Raw genomic sequence first — 22,455 nt, forward strand, 5'->3', positions numbered from 1 at the left:
AGATGACTGCAAGTTCCATTGGCTTTCTTAGCTTCTTAGACTTAAAAAACTGCCTATCAATAATTCTGACTAAGTCCAACTGTATTTTAAAGCCTTGGAAGAAGGGTTAGATTTTTATTAATGACAACTCTGTTGGCATTTTCAGTAATCCATATCATTTGGTAGCAGTTGCTCTTTAGCTCCTGACTTCACCGGATATTATGTTTCTTTGGCTGTCAACATTGCTTTCTTCCCCAGTGAAACACTGTGTCTCAGTAATCCTTACATAAATGTAGAAAATGATCATCAGGTTTTACACTATTTGCCATTTTCCCAGTTAGTGGGGCCCTCTGGGGACCATGCAGACACCTGAGTGACACTGCTACTATCAAACGATTTGCTCCTTCGCAGCGCCACTGTAGGAAAAAAAACTACAGATAAAACACATTGACACAAAGCTCATATTTTGATGGCATTAAGCTTAAAAATTACGAACTTAAAAATGATAAATAAACTATAAATTTGGTCTTTCATTGCTACTGAATGCGCACAAACAATAGCAAATGCATACTATTATTAAAACAATCATCTCCACAGTAATCTTTTCTTCAGTTTCCTTAAAGGTCAGGAGAAAGTTCATATGCAGAATTAAATGAATCTTTTTGGTTTGTTCCATGCTTTTATGAACTGCTCAAGAACAAAAAGATCAGCTAAATTTCTTTCATATGTACGTAAGTTTTCACTTGATTTCAAGTATCAAGAGACTGTAAAAATATGTGCTGTTAAAGGAACTAGAAGAGAAATTGAAATATTAATTCCTGTCCTCAGTTCTCTTTCTCCCACTTCTAAAGTTGCATTTATTGGATGCTCTCAAAGTTTCCTATTTTATGGTAGTCTGGGAGGCCTTCAATCTTCGACTGTATCACAGTATAATGAGGGAAATACCTTTCCTAAGCAAAAATCAGTAGGAAGAGAAAGTAAGGGAGAGGGAATTGTTTGGAATCTCACATATTTAAACCAAAGCCAATTTGAGCCCAGAATCGTCTGTATTCCAGGCTCGTTCTTACACATTCTTTACCAACAGCCAAGACCAGCAGCCGCTCTGAGCAATACTGCTGAGGTTGACATCACAAAACAGGCATGAACACAACACAAAAATGTTCAGATCTTATGTTGGAGAGCTGAAACATCTGACAATCACTCAGCTTTAATGATCCAACAATCTGTAGGTTACTCAGCTTTTGAACGGACACAAAAATGAGGCTCAGAAGCCCTTATTCTCTTCTGGTTTTTACTACAGCTACGATATTCCAGTAGAGAACTAGAATAAAGCAATCATTCCAAACAGCTTATCAACTCTGTCATAACTCATGAAAAAAAATATTTGGAGTAGTTTCTGCAATCAGACTCTTAAGTGGGATGAAAAGTAAATCCAGTTCCTGGTCCTACCATAAACACATTGATAATAAGAAGTCTGGGATTTAGTTTAACAGAGCTGTTATATAGTTCCACAAGGTCCTCCTTGTGCTGTAAGGACAGTTCTGAACTTCCAAAAAGAACAAGGATTACAATAATCAGTGTTTCTGCCTTGTTAGGCCACATCAGTAATAAAATTCTCAGTACAGCCTTTATGTCTGTCCTGCTAATCTGAGCTACAACCAGCAGCACTCAGGCAGTCCTCTGAATATGGCTGTTAACTGTCCATGCAGGCTGGGAAAAGAATTCAAGTCCACATTCTTTGAACTTTATATTGGCATTTCAAAACCAAGATCTACAGAAAGTAATAGGCAACAGATCATACTGAGAAGCAGTATTATTATTATTTTATTTCTAACTGAACTACATGACTTGTGACAGCCAAATACGAGATGCCTTGTTAAGCAACCTTTTGTCTTTAGGCCACACCAAAAATATCTTCACATAACTGGGACTGCTGCTGACCCAACTTACACATCTGTAGACAAGAAAGGTGCTCACCAATGAAAAGCTGGAACCAGACATACAGAGTTCAACTCTGTACTTATTATACAAAAGTTCTTCCTTTATACTAGTTGTACTAGAATGAGTGATTCTGGAATTAAGACACAGTAGCTAGTCACAAAACCAAACCAAAACAGAAAACCCAACCAAACAAAAAAGACCCAAACCAGATTCCCTGCCCCTCCCCCCCCTTCACTCTTCCTCAAAAAGAAAAAAAACACGTACACCTACACTAACCACAATTCTGAAATAATAGTTCAGAAAAAGGATAACAGAAGAAACCCTCAACATCCCATCTGAGTCATGGAATGTTGCCTAGGGGTACTCTCAGGGAAGATGAGCAAAACCACAAGATTTGTTAAGTATTTAGGTGGAAAAGAGGCTTCAGAGGCCACCAGAAAAATCAAGTCAGTAACAAGGTTTTGGGTTTTTTTTTTTTGAGTTAAAGAGGTCTAATTTGTACGAGTTCTCTAAAAATAATGAGCTAGGAAACAAATTAACCAAAAATTGCAGGCAAATTTCCTGAAAAGAAATAGCCAGAAAACTAGTCCTTACATGTCTGCTTCTTGTTTCCTCAGCACTGATTCATTTGCTGGCACGTTCTAATACAGACTCTACAGCAACATCAACACAGGTTTCTTTTGCACTAATAATGGAACTCCTAATAAAACAGCTAAAATAAACAAGTAATACTAAATAACATTTTGGTTTGAGACAATATTCCACAATAAATGGGATTTAAACATAAGGTTGAAAACAATCCACAGTATTTGCCAAGTATGGTCCCATTATCCATTCTTGCCCTATATGTATTAAAAAAAAAACAAACAAACCAAAAAAACATTCAAGTTATGTCATTTGCCATTTAAAAAAATGCTGCAGTTACATAATACACACCCAAGATCCTGTTTAAACTATAGCTGAAGCTGTGCGAAGCAACAAGAGTCAACACAACCAACGACAGACAACATGGTATCACCAACCAAAGTGAGAAGTGAATTCTTGCAAAGACTTTACACTCTTGGAAGTGCTAATATCACCCTAAAGAGGGAAAAATCCTTGTGTAGAACACTTGGGTAACGTAACACAAATCTGAACAGAAGAAGCAGGGCTTAAGATTGAATGCGTTCAAACCAGGCAAGGCACAGTTTGAATTCCAGACACAAGCACTACCTACCAGGTACAAAAAACAGTCTGGGAAACCTTCCCTGGTCTTACACAACTGAGGTATGAAGGATGATGATTTGCTGACTGTAGGAAACCTTGTATCTCCCAACAGCTTAAATAACACCATCAAGCTTCAACATTTGTATGTGAAAAGAAACGTGTTTAAGTGTTAATGTTTTATTTAGTAAAGGACACCTTCTCCACCTTCTGAACGTTTCCCGATACAGTAAATCAAAAAGGTAACATCTGTGAACTGCCCACATTCATTTACAGGAATACAATCAGACCTCTGGAGGGAAAAAATCAGTGGAAACTGTCATGTAAAACAGATGCTTGGAAAACAGCACTTTGGTCCGGAAAGAACATAGAAACACAATCGTGGTGTAGAAAAAGGGCCATGCTCAGCCTGACCAAGTTGAAATCCTACTTGTGTTAGAGAACTTCAGTGAACTAAATAAATGGCAGCAGGTAATGAGTGGTTTTTAAAAGTCAATCAGAGAAAGCGTTAAAGAACTCAAACATTGTAAGTATTTGGGATTGTTAAAAAAAATAATCCTCAAGAGATAAACTCCAGGCCTGGGAAAAAACAAGGAACCAAGATTCATTTTTGAGAGATATTCTGAAAGGATAAAATATTAGCAGAAAATGAAAGATTAAAACGGACATAGCGTCTACATGGTTTTGTTCCCTCCAAATATATAAATACTCCAGAGACTTTTAAAAAATGTTTATGAAGCAATGTTTTTTAGGCATTAGGATGTTGGCAGGGAAAAGCATTGGCACAGTAATTGCAACTGTGACACCATGTCCACAGGAACCTTAGCTTTGCATATCCATGCAACACTACCTTTTCTTTGTAAAATATAGGGTGGATCTGTCAGCAGAACAGCTTATTTACTGACTTCATTAAAAGTCAATGCCATTGAAAAAACCCTACCTACTAAAAGGTGTGTGCAACCATTACACAATGTTGTGGTTAAAACTGGGATTCAGTTCCTGGGCAAAGTTCAGTGTCCCATGAAGTTACTCATTTCATAATAAGAGTTTTAAATATGTCATCCACTTAAAACCTAATGATTAAAGGTCAAACTAAATCAGCTTCTAAATGTAAAACTGTATCTTGGACAACATTTGCTTTACTTTCAGGACAGTTGGGCGGTTCTGCATTCCCTAATGAACTGTATTAGAGCAACACAAGGTCACAGGACAGCACAGCAGCGTTCTGCACTCCACTACACTCCACTCCAAACTGAATAGGTTGATTTTCTCCTTCCAGGATAGACAAATACATAACAAATTGATTTGTTTTCCATTGTTCACATCTGAAAACAAGCACTTATGATTGACTGTAAGGCCACTCAGCCAAGGAAGCCAATGGTGTCCTGTCATTCTCCTTGTGTTTGGGCACGGATTCTACAGTGTGTTAAAAATGTGTCCAAGCGGACAGTTCTATAAGCCACTTACTTGAATAGGGAAACATCTGCATTCCTGCTGGTGTGAACAAATGTTAATTATTGCTTGCTATTTTAGGGAAAATATGCCAATGATATCACAAAGGAAATGCATACCTACAAACAGTTGAAGATATTCTCCAGTAACTGGCACATGTCCAGAGCTGAATACAGAGCTCTTTGGGAGAGGCCAGAGTACTCAGCACTTCCCATAACTGAGTCAGAAATATTTTCAGCAAGGATTCAGTCTTATTATCAATAGTTGTTGGTGCTTAGAAAGAAGAATAAGGCCGAAATGTTGGGGGTTTTTGCTTAAGTAATGTTCACATTCCTCATAGAGCCAAAAAAAAAAAAACCCCGGGATGTGGCTAAAACCAACAGACAATGTGAAGAGAATTTTATTTAAGAAATTCCTGTCAAGTTTGAAGCCTCATCTTCTCCCTCAGTTGAGAGTTTCAAAGGCCACACTATTTGAGGAATGTGCCAACACGCAGTTTTATACCCATTCTATACCAAAGTGCCTTCGGTTAAAAGGCCTCAACAGTGCATCACCATGTTATCTCCCTTTCATTTTTGCTTGCACCGGAAGCGCAATGCGATGAACACCACTAAGATGTAATACCTTCACAAATCCCCTATTTAAAATGCATCACTCTTCTTAGAGAGGAAGAACTCCTCCCAGTGTGAGCACTGAGATGGAAGCTCAGCAGATATGAACTCCACATTTTGTCAAGGCTTCTCTGTAACTTCGATTACACGCGGAAAGAAAGCAATTTGTGAATGAATTAAACCTAGTGATAGCATGAAAGTCTTCTGTACCATCTCAGCTCTCTCTTGGGGCAGCAGAGAGCTGTGACAGAGCCCATCCAACCAGGAGCTGTTTTTGCAGATCTCTGGCTAGGAAGGAAGGTTTAATAAGATTCTGAGACATCTCCTTTGAGCCTTAAATTAGAGTTTGGGAAATGTCTTTGATACCACGTTTAGCTGCTTTTTGTGTAATGAATACAAGTAAACTTAAAACAAATAGTTGAACCAAATAGCCTTAATACCTTATGGAGCTCCTGAGAATTAATGCCACTTCACATGATGAGGTGAGCATGGCACCACACTGCAACACCCTCCAGACTGGAAACTAAAAGTCTATTTTTGCCAGAAACTTCCACCAACAGAAAAAGGTAGCTAAGACAGTTCCTTCCTATTCTAAATTAAGACAAATCCCAAGAAGAGATCACTAATTATCACACAATCTTTCTGAAGAATCAGCATCTGTGTTGGTGAAAGTATCACAGACTCCAAGTACTGTCTATGTGAACACTGAAGACATATCCAAGGACAACAGAAGCGTATCTTAAGAAAGTTATTAGCTCCTATCGTATGTTGATATGCAAGGAAAAAAGCAGAACAAACACATGAAATGTGACTTTGTAAATGTTCATGTTTTCACATGCGTCAAAGACAACAGTCATTTAATACATGCAAGTAGAAATGCACATGCATTACTATAATGTACAGCTTCTTGTTTAAGTTCTAAATTCTGGGTGTAGCTTAAGCATTTTTCCAGAAGGGTGCTGTCAGAACTACTGAAATCATTTGAACAACCCTGACGTTCCAAGAGTGCTACACTGTATGATAGTTCAGCAACGTGCTTAAAAAGGATTACTATTTTTCCTTATATCCAACCTGAATTCCACCCCCCCCTTCATCTCATATTACAGACAAATTGAAATTAATTTCAGTTAGTCATTTTTCCTGAACCCAAGAAAACACCTTTGGGAAGACAGCAATAAACAAAATATTTAGATCACAAGAAGGAAAAGGCTAACATTACTCTCAGTTGGAGGTGCTTTTATTGGTCCTACCAAAATGAAAAGGAAGAAAAGAAAATCTGGAAGGCTTCTGAGAGCTTCTACTCATCCAAAGGCAAGCTGAAAACCCTGACAACTTGCTGGTTTGCTGGAAGGTGGGACTCTACTGAAGACTCTAACTGTAGTTTTGTTGTATGACCAAAACCACATCCACAGGGCAATGTACACATTTACTATATTGCCCAACCTTAATATAGACCATTACAGAAATAATTGTCAAGCCACAGTAAAACCAAGCAGGCTCACAGGTGAAGTTCTACTCCATCTATGCATACACCAATATTTTGTGATAGTGTCATACTGTGATTAAAACCAGAAAATGCTTAAGAAATTCTATATTAAATTTACGCCTATTTCCTGTTTAATTCAGCTGACAGCTCTTCTGTTTCAGCATAAATTGAATTAATCTGTTCTTGTTCTTCAAGACTGTTCTGAAGAAAACAAAGAAGATGTATCAAGAGAAATTAAGTCATCATTTCTCCAAATGAATTTCTAAACGTGAACTTATGAACCTACAAGTATGGTATGGTGGGAATTGACTCAATAAAAATACAAATGCAGAAGAAAGCATTAGGGTTTACTTTGAATGTTAATCAAATAAATTAATAATAAAGTAAAAGTGTTTTTGCTATTTTTATTTTCTATACAGTAAAAATGACTGCACTACAGAAAAGATCTGCGAATAATATAATCTGGATGTCCTGGATTGTAGATTCTCCAATTTGAGGAAATACTTACTGGATTTTAACTAAACTATATAAACTCCTCAATCAAAACACAGCAGAATTCAATGGATGCTCCTTTAATTTTCCCAGTCAGTAACAACTTCACCTTATACTCAAAACGTGTTTTGGTTTGTGGCATGTTAAAACTGAAGCATAAGAAATAAAAGCATCCTCATTTTCACTGCAGTTAGAAATTGCTGTTAAAGGCAATGAAGTGTGGATTACTGAAGGTGAGAAGCGAGTTGTTTCTGCAGATGCTGATGCAGAACTGAATCAGGTGTAGCTGGAAGAACTTCAGCAAGCAAACCAAGAGACCAATCATTCTACAGAAAACAAGGTTAATTATTAAAGCTGCTTTACCCTTCCATTTCACCTCATTTCTGTTCACAGAAGTCGGAAGGGAGGCTTCTTTCTTTCTTTCAATACACAGGTACTCATAATTTAGGCTACATTTAAAATCAAGTACCGGAAAGAGCAAGAATACTTCTGAGGATCTCCTATCACTTTGCTGACACTGTTTCTAATACTCTTCATTCCTTTTCATTAACAGTGTATATTTGCATATCCACCTTTTCTAACAGTTTCGCACCTCAGGATGTTTACATGTATGTCCAGGATGTATTATCAGTATTTTGTAAATGACATGCAAGGCACTAAAAAAAGCACACAAGACAAGTGAGGTGACTTGCTCACAGTTACAAAACAAGTCTGGATGCTTAACTTGCTGGTAGCTACCAGAATTCCACAGAAGGGTATGCAGACACCCAAGGTAAACAGGCTCCATCCTCATCCCTAGCACAGCACAGCTACACCCACCAGAGAAACTGCTTTGCCTGCTTGCTCACCTGTGTGCCCGAATGGGGAGAGCCTCAGGAGAAATGTCTCCCATTAGAGGGAACGTGTTTGTTGTTACCTCATAAAGTAGGTGATACTGTCAAACCAGAAAAGCTCTCTCCCTCCTTCCATGATGTATTTAGATATGAATAGCACGGTATCTATCACGATACGGATTGGGTTGGTTATCTGCAGGGACAGGCAATTTTGCCTCCCTAATTAAGGAACACTTTTGGCAGGAAACAGACCCCAGTTCACATCTTTTGTTCCTTAGACTGTATTCTCTTGTATTTTTCTGAAGACACTGCCATTAATGTTTCCACCTTCTCCTCTGTCCTGACTGCACGTTAACGTATTACACAATTTGCATCACCTCATTCCTACCAAACAGTGCATGGGAGTAAAGCAGCCCTCTAAAACTGATTCCAGGTAAAAATAACCTCCCCAAAATAGATGAGAGAAGGAGTAAGGGTTGCTGGGGTTATTTTTAACCTGGAGCAGTTCAATGCTCTGATTTACTTGGGGGACCCGAGGAGGTTTTTCTGGTGCAAGGGAGAGTGGCACACAGCCGTGTGGTGGGGAGAGGGCCGGGCTGGCTGCGGGTGGACAGGATGTGAGGCCGGCTTTGAGGCCGAGGTTGGCGTGTGGTAACACCAGGCCTCAAAGACACCACTCAGAAACCATAATAAAACCATTCAGCAGTGCTGGCAGTGGCAGATTCAAAATAACTACAATGGAGTAGTGTAATAAAAAATAAACAGCGACCAAAAAACCTGTAGACAATTTCACCAACACCCTAAAAACTATCCCATCTCTTCTCTAGATCCATTTCCCTGGATCTAGAGGAGCATACACCACAGCAGTGCCACAGTTATTTCAGATTCCAATAATGGATATTCTGAATCTACTGCCAACTGAATTTACTACAGTACTTTTGGGAGATACATCTCTCACAACTGAGTCCACATCAAGTAAAAATAGCCGAACAGTATTTACAACTGCCTTTTTTGACTACTTTACTAAGGGACTAATACCCAACACAAATAGGTTTTGTTTAGCAGTTTGGTTCACGTAGTTGATCATGGAAAGAAAGTGCTCTTAGAACAAAAGCATTTCCTCTCTTCTTCTAAAAGTAATAACAAAAAGAAAGGGATGAGAAAAAAAGCCACTACTACAGTTGGCACTAGGATGGAGAAAATATTCTAGCCACTGTCTGGTATGCAGAGCAGGAATGCAAATATCACCTCCATAACCCAGTTCATCCAGCATCAACCTACACTTGAAAGAGGAGGACAGCTCATCAGAACTATCAAAAATACTCATGAGGTTGATTTTTGACATTGAAAATATAGAATCGCAATTACATTTTACCTGTAATGAGCTAAATAGTGACAACAGTGACAGAAGAGCCATTTGTAAGCCTCATCTATGATAATCTTTCGTTTTTATTTTCTGTTTAAACTAATAGAATAGCTGTAAAAATAGCCTGAAATATTGCTTTGTACAGTCTTAGTTCTTAAACACCAATTGTTACTCTGCTCACATGGAAAACGGGAAACCAAAATTCAATCCTACCTAGTGTGAGGTAACTAAAAATGCAGTACAAGCATAAACTTGGGCAATATTTCAAATGTACTGCTCAAGCAAACCATCTTTTCTGCTTGTTTCATTAGATAGTCTCACTGATGAGCAAAGTTAATTTCATAATTTCTGAGCCATCTGCAAATTTCTTCTTTTTTAAAATATTACTTATCATGGCATAACCTAAAAACACATGCCCAGTAGCACTTATCACATGTGGGCATACAGATTCATTCGAATGCATTGATACAGAAAGATTTGTGCCTCACTCCTAAGGCTTTAGCTAATGCACAATTACAGTCAGCTCAATGATTAGAATTAAATCCTTCCGCTATCTCAGCTGAGTTGGTTTGATTAACTTGGGAGATTTTTTTTCAGTTTAACTTCCTTTTTCCTTGCTTAAACTAATCATGCTGGCCGGTGACAATTTAATCACGTGATAAAAACTCAGCTTTAATAAAGGCAATGATGATGGTCCTCCTTAAAAAGATAATTTTTCATTAAAAAAATTGGCAGTGTAGCATTTTAGAAAAAGAGTTCTGCTTTCAGTACCTCTCCACAGAAAACACGATCTCTCTCCTGTTCTCAGTGCTCATTCAAACCAACAAGGCTAGGCATTTTTGGCAAGACAGTCCTTCCATGTCTTGTCATTTTAGTAAGGATACGTTTCCCAGCGATGCTAAAAGAACACTACATACAATATTTATCAGTACTATTCATATTAACAATCGATTACATGGATTTGATTAGCATTGCAATTTCTTACACTGAATTTGCTAATTTTACTAGAGCAAAAAGGTTTTACAGATTTTACCAGATCAGTCACCAAGCTGAAGCTTCTTTACGTGATTTACACTTAAGAAACTGCTGAAAACATGATGAAGACAGACTGGGTCCGCAGCTACAAGAGCTCTCAGAACATCTGCTTCTAGGTTCTTGTCAGCAGTGCACACAGTGCACTGAAACAGTACAGAAGGTATTCAAAAGGAACTACAGATTTGATTTATTAAATATTGCAATACTTCAAATCACCAGCACGACTACGTGGACAGAATTCCTTTCAGTACTCCTCCTTCCCCTTCCCAATATGCTACTATTTGTATTCAAGAAATTTAATTGCTTAATACCAAGTGTGATGAATTATTGTCTCCAACACACAAATTTTTCAGTTTTAGAGGAAATGTTTAGCCTAGCACTTAACTACACCAACAGAATTTTAGAGTTGTGTTTTTTAATTCAATGTTACACAATGCTACGCAAATGACAAATATTTCCTCTAAGTCAAAAATTGCAAAGCAAACAGATGGAGCCACAGATGAAGAGAAGAATTAGAATATCAGACTACAGAAGTTTTTCTTTCAGTCCTAGAGCTAGTCCTTTAACACTATCATCACATTCTAAAGCACCCACATCTTTCTTTTCTTCTGCCTTTCACATCACACCAAACCACCCTACCAGGAAACTTTAGCTCTAGTCCCACCTGTGCAGCAGGTAACTATAAACACAGATTTTGGTGTGCATGCTAAACTTTTCATTTAAGCTACTGCCTCATGCATATGTAAGAAGGATGAGGCCTCATGTTCTAAAGATCTTCTCTGTTTGGGAAAGAAATTACAGAATATTAAACTATGATTCTGATTCAGTGCACTGCTTGCTGGAGAGCTTGCTAAATTAATGTTTAGGAAAAAATGAGTGGGTATTTAAAATGGAATCAAAAAGGCTTTGTATCTTAGGTACTCATGGCCTTCAAACAACATCTCTTCTGTACATGAGTGTCCTTTCTCCCTATCATCACGTTCCTCCTACAGCAGAGAAGATAGATCAGTGTCAAATATTACACTGAAAGTTATGTCTTTGTAACAGCTGAAATATGATCCCCCATGAAAATGGAAGAGAGAAGGAAGTTCTAGAACTCCAAACATACAGCATTACATACTGCTAAACCTTGCTCAAAAGTCCCCCTCCCCTCTCTTGCATTAGTATGCCATATAGGAAAGGTTTTAGCTGCCAGTTTGTGAAACTCTCCTACCAGAGAGTTCTGCAGGAGAGATTGGATAATCAAGACTTCCTTAGATATAATGCATAACTAACATAAGCCTATTTCCACTTGCAGAAAATGATATCTCTTTCAAAGTGCTTTTAATTAATCTATCGCTAAGTCAGCATTATTTTTATAGAGGTACCCAGGGATTATGTATGTCTGCTACTACGCATTGAGAGATGGCATCTAGGGAATTTCTAGATCTCAACCTGATTTAAAATACATAATTAAAATGCAAGTTCAGTTCTTCTTGCATCAAAGAACTATAACCTACATTCTGACAATCTCAAAAATCTGATAAATACAAACTTTTATAATCATCAAAGGCAGAAGGAGCTAACAATCCTACTTCTAAACTAGTGGCTAATGTTTAAAACCTCAATCCTATGAACAGTTACGTACAAAATACTTCATAATGTCTATAAAACTAGCTATTAGTCAAAGTTAAGCACATGACTAAACTTCTGTAGACTTAGGGCTTAAAAATTTAACACAATACCTTTGCTCAGTGAAAGAAAACCCAGTTTTATTGGAGCACAGTTATTCCTCAAGTTTCATGTCATCCAACACACTTCCAAAGACTCCTCACTGAACTTGAAATTATGTATAGACCTGGTAAGTGTCTATCTACTACTTTACACAGCAACACGGCACATAAAAACACCAGACATCATCTAGTCACAGAAGCTGATGACTTACGTTCCGAACCTCAGTCCACTTTGTTGTCTCTCCTATCCAAGGATCTCAGAATGCATTGCAAACGTAAAAGAACAGACAAGTGCAACAGTACTGATCATTGCAGTTGCTAAAAACAAAAAACAACTTTGTTTTATGAGAACCTCAGGCTATTACTAATTAGTGTAAATTAGCCCAATTCTATAAACAGATACAGCCAGGCTGCTGACACACCTTCCTAGTAGTAAATACAACCTACAAGAAGGCCTTCACTTGATTTGGAAGGGCTTGCTGCTCTGCAGGTTATTGGATATAAAAGACATTGAATATTTATTTTTATATTAAAAACAGCACTCAGAGTAAGAAGAGAACTTCCCTAGCTGTATCTAAGAATTACTTTACATTCCTAAAAAAAAAAAATTTTTGAGGGCAAATTTGTTTGCTTTGGTTTTCCTTTGAAGAAACCCATTAAAAATATTTTTGCTAAATGGAAATAGCCCCAGCCAACACTGAGTTGAAAACATATTCTGATTCAGACTGAAACTGAGTAGGAAATCATGTTAGAACTTTTCATTGGTCCTCAGTGCATATTTGATATGAATTAAATTAACACAGATATCCAGCACATACGTGCCTGGCTTGCTCCTTTACTGCTACACAACTCTCCCTTTCAGGGAAAAGAAAAAAAATAATCACTGTATTCCAACTGAACTGAAGAAAAGACTCTCTCTGAGATAGAGAAGATGAGGAAAAAATGTATTTCAGTAAGAGACAGGTCACAGGAACTTGTTACAGCACTGTTACAGATCGCAAACTGAACTAGCATGAGACAGCGGGCAGCAGGAAGCTGCAGGCACCTGGCCAACTCAAAAGCGTGCAGGGTGGAGTACAGAGCTGCTGTTCTTTCCCTCAAATATTCTCCTAACGCTGTCCTTAAAGTAGAAAATTCTTTGTCCAACTGGCAGAGAGATCTTCAATAAATTGACCAAATATTCCTGCAAATAACACCGAGAACTATCAAATATGTATCTTAGAAAAAATCTCAAAATGCCTTAATTTAAGATTTCTTGAGGTAGAATCATAAAACAGCCCTAAAATGATTAATATTACATTCTATGTGCTACAGACTTTCCTCTCTCCATCCATCCTTCTGTGCCTGCTCACTGCTAACACAATGCAACACTCATATTGCTAAAAGCACACTACTTTTGCCCTGTACACAAAGCAAGTTCCTAGTTGTTGTTTTTCTCCTTATAATAAAGGCTGACTGAAGCAGCTAAGTTCTTGGAAGCAGCAACAGTTGCAAAAGGTAACTTGCTAGTTTCACAGACTAGCTTGTTCAGTATTGTTTTCAAATCAGTTACGAAAACCCTGCTGTGCTGCAAGCTATCCCACATCTGTTTGCATTTGCACTTTCCTTTCAAGCACCTGAGACCAACTACTGCTGGAAACAAAACTGCAGTGTAAATGGACCCTGGTTTTGATATATTGTAATTTCTACCCTCATTGGAACATTACAGTGATACATTCCTGTATTACTGCAAGTAAAAGATATTTTGTGGCAATTAATAACAATCACATCCCAGTATTTAAGAGTTCAGTGAGTGCAAACTGTATTTTCGTGGGTTTCTGCTCGGTGCCTGGTTGAGACAGATACAATAGAAACTAATCACAGTGAGTAGGCACAAAGTTATATCACCAAACAAGTAATTATACTTCCTGCATTTACTCTGGGGCTGCTGGGATTTAGAATCATTAACTAGGACTGGAAAGGGCTGGGGCAAGGACATAATATGTGGAACCTCGGCAGAAAGTCTGGCTGACACAGCTGTCAGAAAACAACTGAATCAGCAAGAAAACTCTACTATTCTTCCAGGACAGAGAACTACAGTATCACTAAATGCCAGCTAATTAACAATTGGCTGCTGTGCACACCTTCCCTCTTTTTGGGCAGGGCAAATACCCAAACATCACTGCCTGCACTGCTCTTCTTAACTGCAGCTGACGATTGCAAGAGAGCATAAGAAAGGAGAAAGGAGACAAGGACCTCTGCGTTCACAGACCTGAATACTCTAGCCATGTTGCTATACACTTTAATTAGCACTGACTCACAATACCTACAGTAGTAATTCCCAAAGACCAGTTCACTGTTTTTTGTAAATATTTACTACAGTGCAGTGAAAAATAACCATGACTGCAGCCAATGAGGGTTATTTACTTACCGGTGGGAAATCGAAGTCTATCTGGTTAGCTAAATTTAAGATGTAGTCGATTCGAAACTGGTTCTCTGGATTGGCTAGTTCAACTGGAGGTGCCAAGTTGCCCATTGCTGTCACTATTGTCTGCAGAAAAGTAAAGAACATTGCAAAATGTGTCTACACACCTAACTTTGAATAGTTAACAATAATAGCTTGTATGCTTACCTCTATAGCTTCTTTAATATTGTTCTTAATATCCTGAATTTTCATTTTCTTTTCCCTGTAATTAAATACATTATTAAATTTATAGGCCATAAAAGCAGAGCATCTTTTTGAAATAGAACATGAAAAATATTCTATCAAAACTGTATTGTTAATACTGAATACATTTCCTCAGCACTGAATATTTTTGCAGAGAGACTCTGATTAAACATCTCACATCTTCTCTACTTACACAGTGAACATCTATTTGTTTCCAAAAGTAGACATTCAATTATGCACAAATAAATATTACTGCTGTCTTTGACAGAAAGCAAGACATTCTGCAATATTAACAGATCTTGACTCATTTTAACACAAAATACTAGAAATACCTGAGAGTTATTTAGAAAACATAAATTGGAAAGAAATAATAATAAAAAGAGTAATTTAATGTAAGTAGAAATAAACAAAGGAGAGCAGAGCACATTGAGTTACACACACACACACACACACACACACACACACACACACACACACACACAAAGAAACATGGAAATGATGTCAGCGGAAAAGGCTACAGCAGAGAACTCAACCTAACCCAGACATTCAAACAGCTTGGGCATAAAGCCTACATAATAAAGGACTAAAGTGAATACATACAATTATTTTCAACTACAAGCACAAGAGTAGGTTAGAAATCCAGTTTGAATGCTGTATGTGAGCATTAACATTTGGGATTAACTGCAGCCAAATCAAAACACGTTAACAGGCTAAAGAAAACAAACTATTGCCTCTAATAAACCTGTGAGGAGTTCTACTGCATGCCTTTTGCTATCTGACTATAGTTGTTCTCAATGCTAAATAGTACCATCAAAAGAAATGCCTGATCACACGTTTGGTGCAGCTGGGTGTTCACCTCCTGGAGGTATGGCTGGTATTGAGTCCAGGAACTGGAACTTCACATAAAGCACTGGGATGAAGCTTTTACGTTTTTCATTTCTTGCTATGCACAACACAATATTACTGCTTTGAGGTAAAGCAAATTAGCCAAGTTATTATTGAAACAAAATGACAACAACCCTGAATCATCTAACTGATCTTATGATCTCATCAAAATGTTGTACAAAATGCTTGTGTTATCTGAATATACATCATTTATTTCTAATATTATTTATTTTGTAAACTCACATTTTCCTGAACAGCATCTCAAAGGCTCCGGACTACAACACTGTGCTTCTTTATTCTACAAAAGGCAATGGTCACACTTCCAGTTTGCTGAGTACAGCTTCAAGATCTCACTTCACCTCATTAACTACTCAGGCTGTAAATGCTTTCTATCACTTTTTCCTTTCTGTCATTATTCACAACCAACAAAACAAAACTGAAAGCATATTTGCCAACCAGGAGTGCAGAACAGCAGGACAAGAAGTACTGCTGGAATAACAGGGCAGATGCAGCAGTCCAAGAGTGGGGGGAATTTTGATTATCACATGAAAGATTAATTGAACTGCTGTAAGATAGCTCACTGAAAACAACCACGTGCCAGCTGCACGCCACGCTGCCTCACAGATGCAGGCTCACAGGATCCCACCACACACACTACCACTGAGAAAGCACACCTGCAACAAGTCCTGCAGACACAAAGCAAACAGCAGCACCCAATCACCTCGTTCTGCATGACTTGGCTCTACCAGACACGTATGAATCAGCAGCAGAACTCTACCACGGAACAACGCGACTGTCCTTAAACATCAGCTCCTTACCACTGTCCATAACAAGTGTGCTCTCAAGGCACAAGAAATGAAGTCATCAGTAGTTAGGAGTCAATTCCTGGGTCCGCTACAGCTCCCGACACCACCCGCACACCACCTTACGCTCCACGTTTGTATCTGAGGAGTACCAGTTTTGGCACCGCTGAAGGGAGCAAGGCAATGAGCTGGGACAGCCCAGATGCAGTGAGCAAAGGAAAATACTTAAGATGGGGAAAAAAAGAGAAGAAACTGAGGGTTTTTCATCCTCTTCCGCCCCATCTTCAGCCTCTCCTATTGCCCCAGTACTTAAAGTACTCATTCCACAAGCCAGGAACTACAGCAGGTGTGTTCCTTGGTTAGTGCACGCAGGGCTGCAAAAAGCCACTGCTTTTTTTTTTTTTTTTTTTTAAAAAGGTTCCATTATTAAAAAAGAAAAAAAAAACCCAACATAAATAATGCTACGACAGCAGGAAACGTTTCTCACTGATAGTGCAAGCAAAATGTCTAGATTGATTTTGCCTCCAGTTTTCAGCTAAGGTCATGAACTCAATGAACACAGAATCCAAACTGCCCCACTGAGGTCAAAAGGACAACTGATATGCCCAGGGTGAAGCCAGGCACCACTGTTTTTAAAGGACTACCTAAAAAGTTACATTCAGTCATTTGGCTTTGTTTTGCAACAGGCATTTAGAAAGTCTCCTGATTTTTATGTGAACTATAGTTAAGATTCTTTTTCCCCTAGAATTCTTGTGGCTACATTTCTCAAAGCATCAGCTAAGCACACAGTTACCTGCCTGCCACATCAGACCAAAATACGCAGTATTTTTGTTACAGGTTCTTGTCAAACTTCCATAGTTACACCTCTCCTCAGATCCCGAGTTAGTGGCAGCACTGAAAGTGATAACGAATGAGGAGCGATGTAAAACTCCAGCAATTAACAAACTGCTTGACAGCATCACCATCTTTACAACAGGAATGAACACTCAGTGCCTATTTCGGTGTCTGTTGCCATGGCCCTACAGCGTGCCCGGTAAACAAGGACTCTTATTACACAGCAATGAATGCACCATGTCATTTTGTGTTTGGTAATGTTTACTAAGCATAAATTTTCCATGACAATGGGATATGTAATTCTACTGAAGCTCAATGTGTTCCTCGATCGCTCATCCAACAGCTCACCTGCACCTGGAACTTCCCTCTATAAAAGGGCAATGGTGTCACCCTGCAGCTCACGAAGTGCAGCTGGGAATGCCAGTCACCACCAGGGCCAGCCCCTGTGCTGCCACAATTCTTCTGAGCAATCTCTGGCAGACTGCACCTCAAATTTATAGAAGCGATTGAACTTCCATTTCCTCCAGCCATGAAAGCTGAACCTTCGGAACAGATTCTTTCTTCTTTCCTCCTCCAGGTACCAACACAACAGCCAGCACAACAGCAGCACTGCCCGACCTCCCCGCCGCCGTGCTGCCTCGCGAGCTCCCAATGCCCGTTCTGTATCTTTACATGCCATGGGTTAATAAGGTCAAATTTTTAATCTCATTTAAAACTTTTGCTTAGGCTGTGTAGGGTAGGCCAAACAAAGCATTAGACTCTATTAGTTGAGGATTATGAGAAAAATCTCAAATCCTGCTGTTTTCAATATTTAAATGGGCCAAAGGAAAGCTGCACATAGCTTTCAGGAAAACAAATAAAGTCTATTTTAGGCACCATTAAAAAAAAAAGATGACATTTTAATACAAGAAACATGAAATTAGAATGACATAAAAGGTCAGGAAAATCCAATATTCCTTGAAAACAAACGACGCTGAGAGCAGAGCAATCCCAATCCCACCTGTGGCAGCAGCCTAAGTCAGACTCGATCAAACCCTATGCAAAGAGCACACTGCCAAATGGATTATTAAGTAAAACAAACAAAAACCTAATTTAAATTTAATGCTCATTTCTGATTTACTTCCCAGACAATACAAGAAACCATAATTTGGAACTTGGGAAGTATACTTAATGCTCTAAAAAGAACATCCCAGCAGGCCCAGATCCATCTTGCAAACAGAAAAGGGGGAAAAAAGGTGGCGTTGAAATGAATGGTTGAAGCAAAACATGTCACAGAACTCTATTTTTAAAGCAGAAAACTTAGTCAGGGATCTTGTGAGCCCCGCATGTCAGTTATCTGGAAGAGAAGAAGTTTGGAGTTCTTTGTTGGGCTGGAAAGGCCGAGGTGCTGCGTGCTCTGCTGAGGAGTTTGACTGAACAGGCAGAGTTGTGAGAGGACTGAAAACGAAAGCACCAAGAACCACCCAGTCCTGAGGCAGAAGGGAGCATATTAGTCACTATTTTAAGTGCAAAATGAGGTGACAGTTTCTTTCCTACAAATACATGGTAAGGTAGCTTTCAAAAAAAAGTTCCAAAGCTTGTAGAGTACATAGCTATATATATATCTTTCTTCTTAAATAAAATGTGAAAATGAAAAGGCTGATCAGAAAATAATGTTAAAAATATAGTTAAAATTACAGTTAAGTAGTATTTATGTTGCACAAATGTAATTGTGACCATTTCTATATTATTTCTGAGAACTTAACTCAATTGCTCTCTGAAGTATCACCACTTCCACACACGTGATGTAACACATACAAAGGACAACATATTGCTGTGGCTTCCCTAAGCTCTCTCTCATAAATGCTGTGAAAAGCACAACTGCTTTGCTTTTATTGTTTTAATACATAATGATATTTACCTACACGAGGTATATGTACTTCTTAGTATGTGGCCACTGACAGAAGAACGTGATATGAAAAGAGCAAACAGACACTATTTGTGGAAGAACAGAACCATTCTCTAAGTTACAAAGCAAGAAATACAAACTACTGAAGCACTGATAAAAACACATCACAGCTGTCTCCATAAAAGTTACTGTCAAGAAATACGCTGTGAAAAAGTCTGAATGCAAAAGCAGACATTGCACTGCTGAGCACGGCTCGTGCTGAAGTGTTAGAGTGCTAGGCCTGGGACTTGCTTATTTTCCAAGGGAACTGTGCCATAATGCAATCACCACAGAACTCAAAAAAGGCGTTTCTAAACATAAATCTAATTAACCCAACCTGTAGGTTTGTTTCGCCTGTGCCCACTTCACTATCCACACCATAAAGGTGAAAGGCCCAGTGCCCTGCGGGGAGCTAAGAGGAAGGCTGCCCGCCCAGAGTCCCGTGGGGCTGCACAGCCAGTGACTCCCAGGCAGGGCCAGCATAGGGCCCTGCTCAGTGTGCAGGGTGGGATGGCACAGCGGTGCTGCTCTGGCTGCAGGCTGCTCTGTGGCACCCCTTCAGCTCTGCAAATTCCTGCATACAACCAGTTTAACTGGCTTCACAGTCCCTTAACACCCATAAGTATCACAGAGACCATCACAGACCCAATGTTAAGCAGCATAATTCTGCTTACCCGGTTCCGTTTACCTCAGCTAATTAACTAGCACTAGTTTAGGTAAGGAATGGCAATAAAACTGTTTACAAAGAGCTCTGTGATGTATGAGGTTGATAAAGACCCTTTAATTTGTACTGTACCATTACACACCTGTGTGAATTGCATACTGGATTTCTCATTCTTCAGGCATGCATACACAAGATATCACGCCAGTTTACCTTCTTTGCTCTAAGAACAGATAATTCAGTGTATGGGAATAAAAGATGTTCTTAAAAGTTCACTTACTGTATCAAGAAACTTGATACAATCCTTTACAGGGATGGAATTTTCACAGTACGCTTTGTGATTCTTCTCTTTTCTGCTACTGAAGGACACTGACCAGAAGCAATAGCAGGATTCAAGTCAAACCTGCTGAATCATCTTGCCTTGTACAGTTTGCTATTTCGTGATAACCATTTGCTGTCAGGAAGCACTGAAGACGTTTTTTCCACCTCCCCCACTGTGAATGTGGTCTTTATTAGTGGGAAAAAAAAGAAAGAAGAAAGAAAGAAAAAAGAAAATAAAGGGCAGCATGCAGATGAGCAAGCAGCTTTTAGGCTGTGTCCGGGCAGCTCTGCACTGCCCCAAGCCGTCTGCTGGTGCAGCCCCACCTGCTGCAGTCTCTGGAGCTGTCTGACTGGGCCGGTCCATCTCCCCTTCATTTACAGCAAAAAATCCCACCAGGTGAGCATGAACTGGCCACCCAACATAGCACATATACAGATCAACAGCACCTGTTGTTAAGGCCAGGATATTTGCTGTGTTGCCATCACCCCACACACGGTACTGCTGAGACGTTGCTTTAGCATACAGGCAGTGGATGGAGCATTGCCTCGAGTTTTCAGGCACTTCCAAAACACTTTTGTTTTCATTTTGAAAGATCGAGTTGAAGCATGTGATATTGCCAAGCATAAATGTCTTCAGCCAGTCCTGGATAGGAAACCTTTCAAAGCAGGCAATCAGGTACCAGACCCCCTCAGGGACTCATGTACAAGTATGATGGGAGCAGCTCCTACAGTAGCTAATGACTTTACTGCTACTTCAAACTCAAAAAGTACACAGCTGGCTATTCGCCAACATTAAATGGAAAGGTGCCCTAAAATAAACTGCTGAACACCAGGTGCCAAACATGAACACACAGAAATCAGTCAGAGTGAGATGCAAAGCGGGAGGGAAGACAACAATTGGGCAGATGGAATACAAATCTTTTTTGTGTGTGTGATCATGTTTCCCATTATTGCCTTAAACACTTCAGGCATGTGATACTGCAGGCAGGAGACCTGCAAGGTGTTTGCCTCTAGCACTGAGAGAACACGAGGCTTCTGTCCCAAAGCCTGTAGATCACGCAGATGCTGGAAGGACAACAGCACAGCAGGAAAGGAAAAAGGGGGAAGACTCAAGCACATGCTCTATCAGAAATGAGGTAAACTCTACAAAACACGTTCCTACATGCTCCTGTAAGCACGTACTGTCACTTCTGCATGAATCACCTACTTTTATTCTCATCTAATCTTTTCAATCTATTCATTCAATATAATTAAAGACCACTAAAATATGCAAAGAACTTGCAATGCGATAACAGAGTTTCCCTACTTCACTAATAGAGTTAACTGGCATCCCTACTTTTGGGTATACACCTTAGTTGTCAAAAAGTACTTCTGAAATGGAGACTTGCCAATATAGTATCACGTAAAATTGTTACAAAATTCAAGTAGGCTCAGAAGGATACAAATTTAAAGCAATCAGACCACAGAAATTCCTTGAGATACATTTGATCAAAGCAAATCAGGAGTATCCCGGAGCCATCTGAGGGTAACAGCGGGCAGCAGCAGTGCACAGAGCTCCCTACCAGAGGATGGTTCCGACTTAAGGTGACCTGAAACATCTTCCTAAAAGTTCTGCTGTTGCTTCACTCAGACACAGATCCCCAACCACAACCCCCTCCTTCTTCAAAATTCCATAAAATTTGCAGAGGCCCAAACCGCTGCTTTTTTCTGAACGGTGCAGATTCAGTATTGCCAGCCTCCAAGCAAAGAATACGGCTCGAAAAGGGAAGCAGTTATGACAGTGAATGCAGATCTTAGCACCTGAACAACAAGCAAGATGCTGGAAAGGAACCCAGAACTGAGTATCATTACAGTATGCTGCCGTCATCCAAAGCTGACCTTAGATTTCAGTGAGCTATTAGTGGTAGCTGTTTCGTTCATCACATGTTTCTTACAGCAGTGCTACACTGTTTTCACAACCAATTTTTTACTTTACAGCCCTAAATCAGTAATTTCTGCCACCAACGCACTCCCTCAGTTACCTCCCAGGATGGAGTGCTGCAGGTGGATGCAACTTTAAGCTCTGAAGAGCTGCCTGAGCACGTACAGTCCCAGGGTTACAGCAGAGAGCCGCCCACACTGACCTTCAGTTTTGGGAAGTTCACAATCACTCACAGTCACTCTTAGCAGTACGGTGTGCAGCCTCTTCTCTTGTCAGCTCTTAAATGTAAGCCACATTTGAACAGTGATTTTCATTATCCCCTTTTTTTCACATCTAGATTTCAGCA

General features: G+C 39.3%; 1 protein-coding gene across 8 annotated transcripts in view; it reads right to left on the minus strand.

Annotated features, from left to right (window-relative positions):
- GNAS (GNAS complex locus) overlaps positions 1 to 22,455 on the minus strand; it is a 130,748-nt gene that overhangs the window by 33,705 nt on the left and 74,588 nt on the right. For all 8 annotated transcript variants that reach the window (XM_025142352.3, XM_046903073.1, XM_046903071.1 and 5 more), the window contains exons 3-4: positions 14,722 to 14,776; positions 14,521 to 14,640 (exon numbers count right to left, since the gene is read on the minus strand). In XM_025142352.3, coding sequence (XP_024998120.1) covers positions 14,521 to 14,640; positions 14,722 to 14,776 — 175 coding nt within the window. The remainder of the gene's footprint in view (positions 1 to 14,520; positions 14,641 to 14,721; positions 14,777 to 22,455) is intronic.

The sequence above is a fragment of the Gallus gallus genome, chromosome 20 (genome assembly GCF_016699485.2).
Source record: "Gallus gallus isolate bGalGal1 chromosome 20, bGalGal1.mat.broiler.GRCg7b, whole genome shotgun sequence".
Lineage (NCBI taxonomy): Eukaryota > Metazoa > Chordata > Aves > Galliformes > Phasianidae > Gallus > Gallus gallus.